Source organism: Heptranchias perlo, chromosome 16, assembly GCF_035084215.1.
Source record: "Heptranchias perlo isolate sHepPer1 chromosome 16, sHepPer1.hap1, whole genome shotgun sequence".
Lineage (NCBI taxonomy): Eukaryota > Metazoa > Chordata > Chondrichthyes > Hexanchiformes > Hexanchidae > Heptranchias > Heptranchias perlo.
Genome location: NC_090340.1, coordinates 16,944,994 through 16,963,745, shown reverse-complemented (window position 1 = coordinate 16,963,745; position 18,752 = coordinate 16,944,994). Strand labels below are relative to the sequence as shown.

Here is an 18,752-nt window from a genome sequence, read left to right as displayed (position 1 = left end):
AACATACAAAATTCTTACAGGGCTTGACAGGGTAGATGCAGGGAGGATGTTTCCCCTGGCTGGGGAGTCTAGAACCAGGGGGTCACAGTCTCAGAATAAGGGGTAGGTCATTTAGGACTGAGATGAGGAGAAATTTCTTCACTCAGAGGGTGGTCAATTTTCGGAATTCTCTACCCCAGAGGGCTGTGGAGGTTCAGTCATTGAGTACATTCAAAACAGAGATCAATAGACTTCTAGATATTAAAGGCATCAAGGGATATGGGGATAGTGCAGGAAAATGTCGTTGAGGTAGAAGATCAGCCACGATCTTGTTGAATGCGGAGCAGGCTTGAGGGGCCGGATGGCCTACAACTGCTCCTATTTCTTATGTTCTTGTGTTCCTATGCAACCCAGAGATCTCCTTGCTGGCATGCACACTACCCCCAGATACTAATTCATGAGATTCCTCCTGTCGATTTAGAAACATATAGCTTAGTGGAAGGGGAGCTTTGAAGCGGATTGGAGCACAGGTGGAACATGACACTATAATTTGAAATATCTCCTACAAGATAAAATAAAAATTATTTTCATTATGTCATATGGATGGGAGGGAGTTCTTGACGCTTTGTGGAAAGAATGGGCTAAATGGCCTTTTCTTGTTTCTTGCTGACAGTTGCTGAAAGATGTTACCTGGAGGCCAGGTACGAGAACATGTGCTTATACATCCAGCGTTGCAAAGAACAAGCAGTTGCTGCTAAAACTCTGCACCTCCAACTGGTGGAACAACTGATCGATTGGATGTGGTAGTTCCGTGCTGTGGTCAGGTGGCAATACATTTGCACATTTAATGGAGAGTTGTGCTGCTCACCATGCCGCTCTTGAGGAATTCCTGATACCTACTGCCTGCCCAGCAAGGGCTTAAACCTGCAATTGTCAGTGACTGTCTCTGTTTGGAGGCAGGGGAAAGTAAGTGGGGTCCCTTTTTGATCAAGATGGGTCCAAGATGACAAACCTGCTGATGGAAGATTGAAACCAAGTCAACCCTCTGCAGCAGACTTGGTAATCTGATAACCGAGCCAGGCCAGCTTACAGCACTCAGAGGTGAATGAACAGCCAGCTTGGCTCATTGATGGGACCTGGAGGGATTAGCCATGTCACTAGGGCTTGGGATTCTTCCCACTTGGCTTCAGATAGCTCTGTTAGCCAATGTGGTAAAGGGTAGGGTGATGCTGGTTGGACAAGCAGTGGGAAGTTAACCAGTGCTCTGTGTTGGCAAGCTGCACAGTTTTATCTGGTTAAATTCCAGCAGTACCCCTCTACATACTAGAAGCCCTAACTCGTGGCTGTTATTAACCTGTGCCTGAACTCTGGACTTAGATAAGTGGGGTGTGTCCCAATGGGGAATAGTATGCACTCCAGGCAAAGAGAAGCTCTACTTTTGTGGATTTCTCAGTAACTTGTTTGGAGACTCTTGAGTCTGGTAACGGGTTTTCATTATGGTCAGACCTCCAGCTCACCAAAAAAAAAGTTCCATGCTGTTACAGTTTTTGGTTTTAATAAAACCTTTACAATTCACTATTCCCTGCAGCATGAGAATGTTATATTCAATACTCCAACATTGCAGCCAGATATTTTGTCATAAGTTCTATTTAGCCATGCCAAAGTTCTGAACATACTTTGAAACCTGTACCATACTGTTAGGGTCTTTGTAATTGCTACACAACAGTGCTGCATCCTTTCTCACTTGTTGAGTGTACCATTTATTTTTGCAATAGCTTGCAGCTCAGGTAAATGACAGTTGTTTTTCATTTTGATCATTTACCTAACTCAGCATGGCTCCAAAATCATAATGGAAAGATCTGTGTGGCTGGCATGATCTGTGCACAGAGTCCCCTTCAACCATTTCAAAGCACTCTAAATGGTTTGCAACCAGGGCCACTTGGTTTCGTAGTTGTTTTGGGTGAAGTCAATCAACAACAGTGTGGTTGATTGGCTATGATTGGGAATTAAGTTCCCATTGATAACCTGGTATTCTAAGAAAAAGCCATACCTACTGCTTTGTTTCAGGGTGGGAACGTTCTGAGGTGACGTTCATATTTATCCGATCCAGTTTCCGTTTCCTCTTCTTGAACATGGTGACCCAGTTACTGCACCTCTGTCATACCAATGTGATATCTTTTGCCTTTAACTGTTAACTCTGCTCTGCCCTTTCTAACCTGGTCACTACGTCTGCAATGTGGATGGAGTGGGTGTCCCATGTCTGATTAAGAATGACAATGTCATCTGTTTATGCCACTGCATGATCTTCAGTTCTCATCAGGACAGAATCCACCCACTGCTGGAGCATGCCTGGTGAACTTTACATCACAAGATGACAAATTCAGACATCCCTGTTGTTTTATTAAATGTGCAAAGCCTTTGGGCATTATACTTAATGAGATCTGCCAATATCCTTAATCTAGCCAAGAGTTGTGAGGTGAATAGCGCCCCCTAATACCACGAGGAGCAAAACATTTTGTTCCTTTCAAAGGAACCAGGTTACTAATTAACCAAGAAAACTCACCAACCTGGGAGCATATTTTCCACCATTAACTAATTTTTGTGAAAACGTTGACATTAATATAAAGCAAATTTCCACACTTTATGTTTGCATCTACCTTTTACTAAAATTAGCAAATGTTGAAAAATATGCACCGTGATCTTTTGGCCAGAAGACACAGTAAGTGAGACAAGCAAAGAAAATTTTGATAATACATATACTTTCCTATGTTCTTCTTATACTGATATATCTCTCCCCAAATGCAATCACTCCTTCAAAGGAATGTAAAAGCAGGCATTTGGAATAAATTACTTGTTGCAGTGCAGCCTGGTCTAAGGGTTATATGTGACCCCTGCACAACTTGCGTACATTTGTGTGCTATTTTTTCAGAACAGAATTAAAGGCGTACCTTTGAACTGTGGTCTATCCTGTGGCTCCTGAGCCCAGCAGCTGGTGATGAGCTGTATTAGAGTATCTCGATGAGGAAGGCTAGCTGGGAGAACCTCAGCTGTGATGTTAGGTCTGGCTCCATCTCTGATCGCTGACACTAAATCCTGCAGGTTACATTTATCTGGGGAAACGTGGGGAATATGTTGACATTATTACACAATACTGACAAGAAAAGGGTTATGTTTTTACTGAAACTCATGTGAACTTTCAAATGCCTAAGCTGCTGCCAGTTAAATATAAATGCAGGTAAGAGTCACAAAAAAGTTAGCAGCAAGACATTGATTAAGCTCTCTCTACAAGAAGAACCCAATGCAGAGCAGCAATTAACAAAGCGAATAGGATGTTGAACTACTTAGCCAAAACAGTAGAATACAATCAAATTTTATAGTGCTCTAGTCAAACTGCACCTTGAATACTGCGTCCAGTTCTGGTTGCCAAACAATAACAAAGACATTCAAATTCAGAGAAAGGCACGAGGGTAATCCCGTGTGTCAGGAGTATGAGTTCTGAGAAAAGACTGGAGAAACTTGGGCTTTTCAGTCTGGAACGAAGGTCTCTGAGAGGTGAACTTATAGCTAAATAAGATTGTTAAAGGTATAGGAAAAGTTAACCCAGAATATTACTTTAAATTAAACCTCAGGAGTAGAACTAGGGGACACAGGTTCAACTAGAGAAGGGTACTTTTAGGACAGATATTAGGGAATTCTTCTTCACACGGAGTGTTCAACATTTGTAATAAACTTCCATACAAAGTAATGGAGACAAAAACTCTGGAGTTGTTTGAGAAATGATTGGATGCTACAATGGGTGGTCATAGATCTTTCTAGATGGAAGAATCAAATGGGCCAATTGGCCTTCCTCATCCGTGATTATTGTGATCTTTTGAAAATGAGAAACAAGGAGTGCAAGCTGTACAATGGGGAGGTGAAGGGGAGTAGGGAGGGTACTGTAGTAGACATGAGGTCTGTTTCATAACCCACCTTCATAGGCCTTCCTTCTGGTCAGCACCTCAAATGCCAGCATGCCATAACTGAGAATTAAAAAGAGACAAAAACATAATAAGTTTACCCTTTACACGTGTAGTAAACAGGTTAACATATCAGAGAGGGAGGCTGAGCCACAAACCTTCATTAATGGCTTAAAAACATAATGCCTATTTTGAGACCTTTCAACCTGAGAAACATTTTATGATGGTGAAGATATAGCTAAGTGCCAATGGTGTAGCCAAATTGGCTTGGGATTGAGGGGCTGCTGTAGCCCTCCCAAGAGCTTTGGGGTTGTTGCAAGCCCTTCATTTATTCTGTTTGAGAAAAGCGTTTTTAAGTAAAACATGGAACTAAACATGTGGGGAACTTTAACTTTTTATTTCACTACTGAGTCCTACAGATGGATTTTGTTGGGCTGGAACTTGCTCCAACCGGCGTGGCAAGGCTGTCCGCACATCCTGCGGACAAAGAAAATACTTACCTCGTGGTCTCCGACATCAACTTGCTCCATTTAAAATTTTTTCTCAGTTCAGCACCTTCCTCCGTACCGATAGACTCTGTGGGAATGGGAGTCATACCCACAGAATCTGTCAAGAAGAGAAGTCACGCCCACAAGCAGGCAAGTAAAACTCATTCATGTAAACTGAACTTCTCTACGTTAGTGTAAATAAAAATTTAACATGCCTTATAAAAAGCCAAGCAAATGATTTAATGTAATGAAACTTACAGAAGTTAAAAGTTAAAAAAAAAATTAAATTTTTAATTTAACATTTTTTTTAATGATCAAAAAATATTAAAATAAGAGTAATTTGTCATTCTACATTTTTAAAATTAAATTTTTTGTTGTTTCACTGTCACTGTGCTTTATAAAGTAGTGTAGGGATAGTATTTCCCAGCATACCTTTTGGTGGCGAAAGTATCTTCATTCCAGCTGGGCAGATGGGTAAGTTTATGAATGTTTCCTGATTTTATTGACTGTAGCGTAGGTGGCCCTTTAATTCGTACCTGTCAATCCGCCGGCGAACCAACGGGAGCAAGTTTGCGATTCCGGGGTCTCACTGCGCATGTGCGCATTCACAAACTTGCACAATCGATTCACCGGCGGTTGGAGAGGATGCCATTATGGAGCGGCGTCCTCTGGTGAGTAATTTCTGGCCCAGTGTTTAGAAATAGTAAGGCAATGCATATTGGAACAAGAAATATGAAATGAATGGGGTTATTTTTAGGAAAAGTAATTGTGGACACACCTGGATTGAACTGCTGCTGACCTCTCGCTTTTTCAAAGTCAAGGGCACACAAACCCAACACATATTCACTGAAACTCCAGAGAATTCATATAGTACAGGGATTCCATTTTGAAGTTGGCCAGTGGACTTGAAAGAATCCTAATTTCTAATGGGCTCCACCAGAAGTGCTTCCTCTTAAAGATGAGAGCTACCACTTGAATTTCAGGGAGGGGTGGCCCACCCAAAGGGATTTTGAAGCAGAAAACTAACAGAAGATAACATTATCAAATTCAAATGGAGAAATCAGGATAATTAAAATATTCTGTATGGTGCACCAGACACAGAAGAAATCCAGTGAGTCAGTATATGCTGCATGTTGGTACTCAGGGGTCACCTGGGCTCAAAACAAGCAGTCAGAGGAATTCTGCCCAGCAATCTTATACATTATACCTAAGACTTATTGGGACTGAAATATCATAGACCCGCTACATCATCGTAAATACGGTAGAGTGGGAATCACGATGAATGCGGGATCTCTGCTCATGACCCTGTTGCACTATCAGGGGCCAGCTGCTATAACTGTCACGTGATCAAATGTCATGTGAAGAAAAGCCACTTGATTAAACTTCCAGGAATACGTCCAACCAGAGTTATCAAAGTAGACTCCTGTAAGACTAGATACTGGATAATAATACTGTGTACCATGTTTCAGAAAGAGTGACACAAATTGGGCCCCTGCAGTAGGCCATGCTTTCAGGATAAGGGAAAACAAGCCTCTGTAGTCCTTGTTGTCAGGGTGAGGAAAGCAGTTCCTGGTCTAACTACTGTTTAATTATCTTCTAATTTCTGAGGAAGAGTCATTGAATTATCAATAATCAAGTTTAATTGCTGCTCTGAAACTACAAAAAGTGATAGTCAGTGAACTTTATTACCCATTAAAGTTACGATGTGTTTCTCTATTCCTGTCAGCAGATACAACCATGTGACTGCAGAACAAGATGAGTAAGTCAATATAAAAAGAGTACAGAAAGCTGTGATACCTGATCAGACTCCCTGCTGTGTGACACTGAGTCAAAAATCTTCCTATGCAATACCATCAGACACTCCATTAGATAGGTTGGTTACTCCTGATCTACATATTGACGTGATCTCAGTAAATTTCACGTGTTATAGGGTGTTGTGTGGTGTGACTGTGTAAGAGCACTCTGCTTAGAGTTCATGCTACCTGCAAGCGCGGATATCAATCTGCTACGCTCAAAGATGCTTACCTGTATATATCCCCCTTTGTGGATGGTGGCTTTCCTTGAAGCCGTTCTGGTGACATATATACAACATCTTCAGTACAGGGTACAACACAAGACAGTGGGGCTGATGCTTTAGCCAATTTCCTCCAATTACACAGACTGTAATCTGACACCTGTGACAAAAAAAAGTTATTCAAGTGACCATCAGTAAGTGTAACATTTCAGTCCTGAGGTACTATATCTACAAGTTATATCAATAATGAATCTCTATTTTACTTTAATCTTGCTTAACCTCATAAACAATACTTGTTACTGCTTGACATCTATACTAGAGTTTCTCCTGCCAATATTGGTGCAATTACTTACCATGGCTCTGTAATCTTTGTCCAGTAGTACATTGCTAGACTTCAATGTCTGGTGAAGAACAGGAGGTTCCATCCCATGGAGGCAGCTCATCCCCTCAGCAACATCCAATAGAATTCTAACTCTGAGAGGGACTGGTACATTGGGGTAGAGGTCATCCTGCAAGTTTTTACAAGTAACGTTTACTTTATTGTGTAGGTAAAATGATAAAAAATAATTTGTTCTAGAAATACACTGTTAATGTAGGTTTGAGATATAAACCCCAATTTTCCGAGCTCCACCAATGGCACAGAACCTTGCTGATGGCAGGTGTGAGTTTGAAGATTGCAACATACCCAATTTTTGCAACATGAAATTTGGGGCTTATAGATGAGGGTGTGCTATTGGCATGTATAGGCCTCATTTAAATGTTTTAATCATCAAAATCAGGCTCAATGCTGAATTTTCCAGATTTGGACAAAGCTCCATCCACAGCATGCACTTCATCCATATAACCAGGCCACATAGGAGACATCAGACTTTGCTTGCTCTAGTAGGTTTCATAGAGGGAGATGATGATTTAAATTCCTAATAAGAATCCTTATTGTTTTTTTTACATTTTCAGCTATATTTTGCTACATACATTAATTGATTTTGTTGGATAGTCTACCGTTTTTGGTGTTTTTTCCTGCCAGTGCTTTCCTTCAAGGTTCTTGGTTGCCACTGGCATTTAAGTCATAGCATACTAAGTAGTGAGGATGGGTATTGCTTTGGGAGTTCCAAACATGCTGCATGATTTATATGAGGAAGAGCAATTCATGAGGGGCCTACAAATATAGGTATACACCTGAGGAGTTTGGTCTGCACCTAAACCTACCCAGGATCCACATTTATGCAGTTCTCCAGACCAATCTAGACATGTTAGAGGAGACCTGGCATTGCTTCACAAGAGTGTCTGCCACAAAGTTGCACTATTTGGTGCAGTATAACTTGCAACCAACATTTGTTTCAGAGACGGCTCTTCCCATAGAAGGGAAGGCTATTGCATTCTTCCAATCTACCACGGAGGACGTGCCACAACAGGCAGTCTTCGCCGTACACCTGTATCAAGCAAGTCACAAATACTATGTCTGCAAGGGCCAACACCTTCATCACTTTTCCTATGGAAAAAATGTATCAAGTGGATAGGGCAGAGACGTTAAACAGATATTTTTTATGTCTTCACAGTAGAAGACACAAAAAACATATTGGAAATAGTGGGGAACCAAGGGTCTAATGAGAGGAAGAACTTAAAGTAATTAAGATTAGTAACGAAAAAGTACTGGAGAAATTAATGGGACTAAAAGCCAACAAATTCGCTCAACCTGATGGCCTATATCCTAGGGTTTTAAAAGTGTTGGCTGCAGAGATAGTGGACGCATTGGTTTTGATCTTCCAGAATTCCCTAGGTTCTAGAATTGTCCCCGTGGATTGGAAGGCAGCAAATGTAACCCCGCTATTCGAGAAAGGAGGTAGAGAGAAAACAGGGAACCATAGGCCAGTTAGCCTCACATCAGTAGTAGGGAAAATGCTAGAATCTATTATTAAGGATGTAGTAATATGATACTTAGAAAATCATAATATAATTAGACAGAGTCAACACGGTTTCATGAAAGGGAAATCATGTTTGACAAATCTATTAGAATTTTTTGAGGGTGTAACTAGCAGGGTAGATAAGGGGGAACCAGTGGATGTAGTATATTTGGATTTTCAAAAGGCATTCGATAAGGTGCCACACAAGAGGTTGTTACACAAGATCAGGGCTCATGGGATTGGGGGTAAAATATTAGCATGGATTGAGGATTGGTTAATAGTCAGAAAGTAGGAATTAATGGGTTATTTTCAGGATGGCAGGTTGTAACTAGTGGGGTGCCGCAAGGATCAGTGCTTGGGCCTCAGCTGCTTACAATCTATATCAATGACATAGATGAGGGGACCGAGTGTAATGTATCCAAGTTTGCTGACAATACAAAGCTAGGTGGGAAAGTTAACTGTGAGGAGGACACAAAGAGTCTGCAAAGGGATATAGACAGGTTAAGTGAATGGGCAAGAAGGTGGCAGATGGAGTATAATGTGGGGAAATGTGAAATTATCCACTTTGGTAGGAAGAAAAACAGAATATTTTTTAAAAGGTGAGAGACTAAGAAATGTTGGTAGTCAGGGGGATTAGGGTGTCCTTGTACATGAATCACAAAAAGTTAACATGCAGGTACAGCAAGCAATTAGGAAGGCAAATGGTATGTTAGCCTTTATTGCAAGGGGGTTGGATTATAAGAGTAAGGAGGTCTTGCTGCAATTATATAGGGCTCTGGTGAGACCACACCTGGAGTACTGGGTACAGTTTTGGTCTCCTTACCTAAGGAAGGATCATAGAATCATAGAATGGTTACAACACAGAAGAAGGCCATTGGGCCCATCGAGCCCCGTGCTGGGCCTTTGTAAGAACAATCCAGTTAGTCCCATTCCCCCGCTATAGAATCATATACTTGCCTTAGAGGGGGTGCAACGAAGGTTCACTAGATTGATTCCTGGAATGAGAGGGTTGTCCTATTAGGAGAGATTGTGCAGAATATTCTCTGGAGTTTAGAAGAATGTGACGTGATCTCATTGAAATGTATAAAATTCTTAGAAGGCTTGTCAGGTTGGATGCTGAGAGGCTGTTTCCTCTGGCTGGAGAGTCTAGAACTAGGGGTCATAGTCTCAAGATAAGGGGTCGGCCATTTAGGACCGAGATGTGGAAAAATGCCTTCACTCTGAAGTTTGTGAATCTTTGGAATTCTCTACCCCAGAGAACTGTGGATGCTTGGTTGTTGAGTATATTCAAGACTGAGATTGATGGATTTTTGGACACTAAGGGAATCAGGGGATATGGGGATAGGGCGGGAAAACGGAACTGAGGTAGAAGATCAGCCATGATCTTAATGAATGGCGGAGTAGGCTTGAGGGGCCATATGGCCTACTCCTGTTCCTATTTCTTATGTTGTTATGGCACAGAGCTTTCACTATGTGGTTGAGTACCCTTGAGTGCAGGATGATTTAGATGAAACCCATGCGAGCATCAGTGCTTTTCATATTAACGCCATGGTCTATATGAACAATCACTATTCAAATGGCAGCTGACTATTGAAACATCGTTATGCCTGTCAGTAGCCATTATCCAGAAAGCAGCCATGATGCCTTCATTTTGCAGCAGTCTTTAGTGTCAACATTATTTGAAGGACTAGAGTACATTGGATGGATGCCTGTTAGGAGAACATCCATGGCTGCTGATCCCACTGAGAAATTCCCGAGGCAGAGGAATGTCTTGGCCTGAATGTGGAAAATGTTCCATTCGCAGCACTAATGTCCCTAAGGAACATTTACCCCAAAAGATAGTATTTAAAAATAGCTACAAAATGCTGTGAAGCAATATATTCTTGATGGGGTTCCAGCAAAACATCTTGTACCAACCTCATGTATCAGAGACCACAATGATCCATTATACATCCACTCAGTAACGACGCCAAGGAATTGAGGACAGGAATATACTCCCATTAGTGGGAGGACTCGTTTAGATCGGATACACAATGTACTTGCAACATCCCTCAGAAGCTCTGTGGAATTTCTATGTAAAGTAAATAAAAGGTCAGAACAGAAACATTCCCAATCCACTACAACTTGTTACAAATAATTCAACTTCGTCCAAAAGCTGCTATTCCAAAGTCACTGACTCACACCTACGATGGATGTCCTGGTGAGGTCACGTTGTGTCAATGCTAGACAGTACGTACTTAGGCAAACTCCAAATTTTTAGCGGAACTGGGGATGGGTAATAGCAGGAAATGAGTTGGGGATGTGCTCTTACATGTCCATGTCCATTTTACATCTTTCCAGTTTCTTGAGGGAAGGGTCAACTGGCATACATATATGGGCGGGCATATAATAATCAGATGCAACTGAGGGAAATATGTCACCCCGTGTATTTTATGTCATTTGTGGCATAGTAATGTTGGATGCATTCGGCATGTCGTGTTATTGTGTAGCCATTGAGCAAAGCAGATGTTCATTTAGCATTACTATGATAGCAGAGAAGGGAATTTAAAGGTTAAAATCAGGAAAGCCTGTGTAATTGAATGCAGAGGCTATATTCAAAAAAAAATTCACCAGCTTTATTAGCAACTTAGAGACAGTGGGCTGTGTTTTGCTGTCTCAAAGGCCTGTCAGTAGATCTCCACCTTCACCACTGGCAGACTCCTTGCTGGTGCTTGGGGAGCCTGCCAACATTGTTTAAGTAACCTCGAGGCCAGAGATTGGCTGGATCAGGAGTGTATTTTCGTGGCAGCTGAAAACCCTGCCATGCTGGAGATGCACTCCAAATCTGCCAATGCCAAAAATCTAGGCCAATGGGTATAAATTCCAACTTCCACAACTGCAGTTTCAGGACATTTCTATTTGACTCTCTATCATCGTAGTTTTTCCAGCTGGCATTGCTGACTCTAGCTCTGGGCAGAGTGAATATACATTGATAAGTTATAGTACATTTTCTCTCTTTTTGCCCATTTATGGATCTTTTTGCACCGTGTATTAAGTCTAGGTCAATCAGATAACCCTCTACTGGAATTTTATCAATGTTATTCTGTAACCAGGTGCTAGAAGCGCATGAGATTGGGTCAGGTTGATGTTATTCTAATTTTCATTGTCTGTCTGTCTGGCATTTGTGTTGTATGCAGAAAGGTATGTCTGTGACTCTGATTTATGGGGTTGGTTGAAATCATACATTTGTGCGGATGTGTAGGGGTGGTGTGAATGTGGATTTTTGCTCTGATGTGTAACCTCAGTATGATACCTGGTGCGATGCTACTTCATGTGTTTTGAGCTGTACAACTGGTTATCGGCATATTCTAGCGGTCTCCTGGAACTGTACTGAGACTAGCATCTTGTACCCTCTGAAGATGTTCATCAGTCTACTAATGGCCAGTCCTTTCAGTAGAAGCAAGGGCTGAGGTTTTCCACTTCAACACTCACCAGTCTGCGATTTTTCACCCATTGAAGTGACTGAGCAGAAAATTGCAGGTTGGCAAGTATAGAACCATAAAACCTCAGCCTTGCTGTCTGGTAAACCCATAGGAGTAACTCCACTGTAGGAATGGGGCCAATTGTTTGATAACCAGTGATTTGTAAAATATTCCCCCATAAAACTTTGCAGTAATAGTTACCTGTCTTGTAGACACTGGTTGGTCAGAATTTTGACGGACACATCAACGTTTTTCTGTCTGTGCCGTGCCTTTATCATCAGTCCAGCTCGTCTCTGAATAAGGGCAAGATTCTCTAAATCTCCTTGTGAGATAATAGGTACAGAGTGTGGAGTCGACATTGGAAAAGACCTAAAGTCAAATAGTGAGAGTGACTAAGACAGTATAATGGGAGAGAGAGAGAAAGGGAGAGAGAGAGAGACTACTTCTTGGGGTGTGTGATCATCTTTCTCTTTATCATTCATAATCTTCAATGCCATATATTTCAACAACAACAACAACAATAACAACAACTCACATTTATATGGCTTCTTTAACGTAGTAAAGCATTTCAATTTTCTTCCCTCCTAACCTGAAGTTGATGGCATACTTTCTCACTTAGCGTTGGAATTGAGCACTTCCAGGCCAGGCACAGACAGATTAGGTGCTGGGTTACAGTTCCATGGGGACCAGTAGCTCTCTTGTACCTCACACAAGTGGTCATTCTTCATGTGTGAAGAATGTATCTCAACTAAGCTCCAATCTATCCTCATCCTTCATCCACGAACATGTAATTTCCAGTAAGGGTCCCTAATAGTGATCAGAAATGGAAACTTTGGATGAATTTCCTCTCCCTAACTCAGGGCACAAGTATGAATGGTAATGCTGTACTGCCAACAGATCTGAGATCAGCTAACTCAGCATCAAACCAGGGAACCTCTGGCCTGTATGGCTCAGTACCAACCGTATGATGCTTTTACCTACTGAGTGATTGGGGGAAACCACAACCTTATTTTAGCTAGATATTCATCCAACTACTTTTCAAAGGAAATAATCAACAGAGCATTAACTAGTTTCGATGGGACTCTATTCCACATATTTACTACTCTGCAGGGAAAATTATTGGCCTTTCACATACATTCTGCTGTGGCCATTCATGATGTTGGGAGGCATGACACGATGAGATGATGAAAAGTTTAATGCCAAACGTTTGTTTCTAAGCTATGTCTAGCTATCATAAAATGGCACAGTTTTGGGGATGGTTTCCACTGTGTGCCGTTACAGCAAACACATAAACGTGTTTATCAAGAATGCATTTATGATTATACTATAGTTAATTCACAGAAAAAATGTCACCGGGTGACCTTTATAATATTTAGGATAAAGAGGCAGTTCAATTAATATATTTCCCTTTTTATTATCCTTGTTAGTATTTTCAGTGGTTGATAATCGCACCCAAATCCTTTTCCACTTTTGCTAATAGACATCATTCATTATGTACATGTTTCCTCAACAAATGTACATTATCCTGCATTTATTCCAGTAAAAACATTCCATCTGCCACCCCTTAGCCAATGTCTTTAATTCCTTTAAATGCAAGCAACCTCACCAAAACTGATTATCAGGCCAAATACTATGGGGGTTACATTGGATAACCCCCGAAGCTGGGTCTGGGGGTCGCGGCCGGTCATTGAAATGCAGACAGCACGTAATATTCGTGCTGCCCGGTGATTACCTGATTGCTGCGTCCAGCCAGTGCTACCTGCACTGTTGAGTGGCTGCTCACTAGCAGGGGGCCCTGATATCGTGAGTGCTAGCACCACTTAAAGGCAGCCTTACCCTCTTATTACTAAATCCCACATCCTCCAATCTGCACGCCAGATCCGATCAATCTGCTGATCTGAGTTTGTACCTGGCCTGCGGGAAAGCATGCACCAAGGTTCTCTGATGATGCACCAGAGGTTTTGGTATAAAAGGTGGACAGAAGGACGGGCATTCCATATCTGCGGTTGGGGTGGGGGGGGGGGGGCAAGAGGTCCTCCAGACATATGCTCCCGAGGCAGTGGGAGGCAGTAGGAGATGAAATCAACGCCAGACACATAGCACCACGAATATGGATGCAATGCAGGAAGAATTTTGACAGTAAAAGCTGTCAAATTGAATGCTTTGACACGAGTGGTCAAGGTGAGTGAGGTCAACTGTCAAGTGGCATCTCCTACCAACTGCACCATGCAATACACCCCCCATCCCCCACATACCAACAAACCCTTTCAATCAGTACTCAACTCTTCCAATCAGATGCTTCCTCTCACCCTATCACATTACCACTGTTGCAAGCCGCATACCCACAACTCACAGGTCACACACACTGGCAGCTATTCAACCCATACAGCACAATCTGTAACTTCATGGCCCGGCATATTCCTCACTGTACCATTGCCAACAAGCCAGGGGATCAACCCTGGTTCAATGAGGAGTGCAGAAGAGCATGCCAGGAGCAGCACCAGGCGTACCTAAAAATGAGGTGCCAACCTGGTGAAGCTACAACTCAGGACTACATGCATGCTAAACAGCGAAAGCAAGATGCTATAGACAGAGCTAAGTGATTCCACAACCAACGGATCAGATCAAAGCTCTGCAGTCTTGCCACATCCAGTCGTGAATGGTGGTGGATAATTAAACAACTAACGGGAGGAGGAGGCTCTGCAAACATCCCCATCCTCAATGATGGCGGAGTCCAGCACGTGAGTGCAAAAGATAAGGCTGAAGCGTTTGCAACCATCTTCAGCCAGAAGTGCCGAGTGGATGATCCATCTCAGCCTCCTCCCGATATCCCCACCATCACTGAAGCCAGTCTTCAGCCAATTCGATTCACTCCACGTGATATTAAGAAACTGCTGAGTGCACTGGATACAGCAAAGGCTATGGGCCCCGACAACATCCCAGCTGTGGTGCTGAAGACTTGCGCTCCAGAACTAGCTGCCCCTCTAGCCAAGCTGTTCCAGTACAGCTACAACACTGGCATCTACCCGACAACGTGGAAAATTGCCCAGGTATGTCCTGTCCACAAAAAGCAGGACAAATCCAATCCGGCCAATTACTGCCCCATCAGTCTTCTCTCAATCATCAGCAAAGTGATGGAAGGTGTTGTCGACAGTGCTATCAAGTGGCACTTACTCACCAATAATCTGCTCACCGATGCTCAGTTTGGGTTCCGCCAGGACCACTCTGCTCCAGACCTCATTACAGCCTTGGTCCAAACATGGGCAAAAGAGCTGAATTCCAGAGGTGAGGTGAGAGTGACTGCCCTTGACATCAAGGCAGCATTTGACCGAGTGTGGTACCAAGGAGCCCTAGTAAAATTGAAGTCAATGGGAATCAGGGGGAAAACTCTCCAGTGGCTGGAGTCATACCTAGCACAAAGGAAGATGGTAGTGGTTGTTGGAGGCCAATCATCTCAGCCCCAGGACATTGCTGCAGGAGTTCCTCAGGGCAGTGTCCTAGGCCCAACCATCTTCAGCTGCTTCATCAATGACCTTCCCTCCATCATAAGGTCAGAAATGGGGATGTTCGCTGATGATTGCACATTGTTCAGTTCCATTCGCAACCCCTCAAATAATGAAGCAGTCCGAGCCCGCATGCAGCAAGACCTGGACAACATCCAGGCTTGTGCTCATAAGTGGCAAGTAACATTCGCGCCAGATAAGTGCTAGACAATGACCACCTCCAACAAGAGAGAGTCTAACCACCTCCCCTTGACATTCAACGGCATTACCATCGCCGAATCCCCCACCATCAACATCCTGGGGCTCACCATTGACCAGAAACTTAACTGGACCAGCCATATAAATACAGTGGCTACGAGAGCAGGTCGGAGGCTGGGTATTCTGCGGCGAGTGACTCACCTCCTGACTCCCCAAAGCCTTTCCACCATCTACAAGGCACAAGTCAGGAGTGTGATGGAATACTCTCCACTTGCTTGGATGAGTGCAGCTCCAACAACACTCAAGAAGCTTGACACCATCCAAGATAAAACAGCCCACTTGATTGGCACCCCATCTACCACCCTAAACATTCGCTCACTTCACCACCGGCGCAAAGTGTACCATCCACAGGATGCACTGCAGCAACTCGCCAAGGCTTCTTCGACAGCACCTCCCAAACCCGCGACCTCTACCACCTAGAAGGACAAGAGCAGCAAGTACATGGGAACAACACCACCTGCACGTTCCCCTCCAAGTCACACACCATCCCGACTTGGAAATATATCGCCGTTCCTTCATCGTCACTGGGTCAAAATCCTGGAACTCCCTTCCTAACAGCACTGTGGGAGAACCGTCACCACACGGACTGCAGCAGTTCAAGAAGGCGGCTCACCACCACCTTCTCAAGGGCAATTAGGGATGGGCAATAAATGCCGGCCTCGCCAGCGACGCCCACATCCCATGAACGATTTTTAAAAAAACCATGACAGCCACATCACCCAAACATCTTGCAGGGCACTGACACACGTCACGCTTTCTTGCAGGACCAGGAGGCAGCAAGTGGCACTGGCTCCATGGAACATGAACCTGCTGTCCTCTCTCAGCATGACAGCTTTCCTGTCCCACCCCTGCCACTCTGCCCGTGCCCTTGCTGTTGCCTGTCAGCTAGTCAGCCCACTCCCTGTAGAGTGTTGAAACTTTATTATCGGAACATAGAAAGATAGGAACAGGAGTAGGCCATTTAGCCCCTCGAGCCTGTTCCGCCATTCAATGAGATCATGGCTGATCTGTGAACTAACTCCATATACCCACCTTAGCCCCATATCTCTTAATATCTTTGGTTAACAAAAATCCATCAAACTGAGATTTAAAATTAACAATTGAGCTCGCATCAACTGCCGTTTGTGGAAGAGCGTTCCAAACTTCTACTGCCCTTTGCATGTGGAAGCATTTCCTAACTTCACTCCTGCAAGTCTTGGCTCTAATTTTTAGGCTATGTTCCCTCGTCATAGTATTCAGGTATAGGAGATCTCCAAAAACAGGTACAAATGCATCAGCAGCAAGAAGCAATAATCCAGCAACTAATCTGTAACTCCTGCATGATCACTTTAAATAACGCTGATGGGGGTGTCCTCCATGCAGTTTAAGACCTGTCCAACTGTGCGAGGATAAGACAGTGCATTGGCTGGAGGGTGGAGTTCCAAAACTGCATCTATCCCTTTAAATTAGTGTTGCACACTGATTTACCGGATATTCTCTCTACTTTACACGCTGCTGGCGTTCGTTATCTGCGCATGCGTGAATGCCTTTACCAAGATGGCGTCCGGCGCACATCACGCTAGAAGTGTGCTCGCGCATCCCGGACGCCATTTTGGATCCTTAGGAGTCCGCCTAACGCCTGCACAACGGGTGCTATGCGGCCCATTTTAGAGCCCATGGCCTCTTCTTGCGTATATATTGTTTATAAATAACTGAACAGAAGGGAATACAGCACAGTCCTGGAGAGCTCCACCAATCACCATCAAGACATAACCCTGTTAACAGCTAGAAGGAGTGACTCCTTGAAAGGAAGCAGCTGGATATTTATATTTATATTTCTATTTCTACATATTCCCGCTAATTTGGTAAATTATATCTACAGATATAATTTACCAAATTAGCAGGAATAATTTGGAGATGAAAGCAAGGCAGTGAACCTTTGTTTTAAGTAATTATTTTTTGTGCTCATCAATATGCGTGATGCAGTGCTGGGCATGGAGGGGTAATTTTAACCTATCCTGTCGGTGGGAAACTGACGGGATTGGATTGGCTGCCCGACTTACACCACGCACAGTTTTACTTTCCATTGGATAGAGTGTAGAACAAGCAGCTAATCTGATCCCGTCAGTTTCCCACCGCGTGGTGAGGTTAAAATTCCCTCCTCAGTGTGGCCATCAAATACTTCTAGGTCAGGTACAGTGCAGGTTAAATGCTGAGTAAAGCTCTCACTATGTTGCACCGTTAAGCACTCCCAGGTCAGGCATAACACAAGTTAGTTACAGAATAAAGAAGAAAGCCAATTATTGCATTTCCATTTCTCACACCAGCTGCCTTCTCTAAGTGAGTTTGTCAACTTTAGGACTAATTCTGCAATCCAGTGGTGAGCTACGCCTGCAGGGGGCACAGTTGGAGAACCGACACTATAATGTCGTAGCCCTGACTCCAACCCATGCTCTTTTGTGCAATTTCCCTGCTGCGAGCATGAAATTGTGGAATTACCCTTTTACTGCCAATTAATATCAAATAAGTAATAATTTTGTATGGTGGAATTATACACCTGGTAAACTCATTTCTCTTAGAACTCTTACTCCCGCCTGGTTGGGCTGAATTCTAACCAGTACTTCAAAATGAAAGACAATTAAATACGCAGCACCATCTGTATCTATAGACTGCACTTAATGTGTACATATGCATAATAAGTATATATACACACACAAACACACATGCTGTGTTCAAAGACTGAATTCACTCATTCTTGTGGTTTGCTGCTGAATGTATACATTGCATAGAATAGCAATTTTCCTTTTATTCCCACTAACAACTCTACCCATGGTCTGTTTTACTAGAGCAAAAAAGCCATTGCATACAGTCACTCATTTGGAAAGTGCTGGTTAAGTGTCTGTCCCCCTGACTTTTCACATACCTGGTACTTCGGTGAAAGCAGATTCAGATTAGAGAGTATGATCTTCACAATGTCCTTCTGTCCGTGCCCTCTCCTGCCGGTGAAACTGAAATGAGTTGAAATGATTTTGACAACAGGACTACGTGGGACTATCTGTGTGGTTGCTGACCATGAGTCAGAAGATATGGTTGTGATTGGCTGTTGGCTGGTGCTGCTTGAATTCCCCTTAGTACAGTACAAGTGGATTCTGTCATGAAATTGTTTGCAAACTGGAACCGGGCCAAGCTGTAAATCTGTCATCATGGCTACTG

The 18,752-nt window shown here is 43.2% G+C and overlaps 1 protein-coding gene across 5 annotated transcripts in view; it reads right to left on the bottom strand.

Annotated features, from left to right (window-relative positions):
• si:dkey-181f22.4 (receptor-interacting serine/threonine-protein kinase 2) overlaps positions 1-18,549 on the bottom strand; it is a 31,223-nt gene extending 12,674 nt beyond the window's left edge. For 2 of the 5 annotated variants that reach the window (XM_067997432.1, XM_067997431.1), the window contains exons 1-8: positions 18,463-18,524; positions 12,335-12,606; positions 12,001-12,168; positions 10,256-10,409; positions 6,791-6,946; positions 6,449-6,597; positions 3,949-3,998; positions 2,928-3,089 (exon numbers count right to left, since the gene is read on the bottom strand). In XM_067997432.1, coding sequence (XP_067853533.1) covers positions 2,928-3,089; positions 3,949-3,998; positions 6,449-6,597; positions 6,791-6,946; positions 10,256-10,409; positions 12,001-12,168; positions 12,335-12,336 — 841 coding nt within the window. In that variant the 5' untranslated portion in view covers positions 12,337-12,606; positions 18,463-18,524. Of the gene's footprint in view, positions 1-2,927; positions 3,090-3,948; positions 3,999-6,448; positions 6,598-6,790; positions 6,947-10,255; positions 10,410-12,000; positions 12,169-12,334; positions 12,607-18,462 lie in introns of all 5 variants that reach the window. The other 3 variants (XM_067997428.1, XM_067997430.1, XM_067997429.1) reach the window with 3 other exon arrangements.
• Between the last annotated feature and the right edge of the window lie 203 nt (positions 18,550-18,752).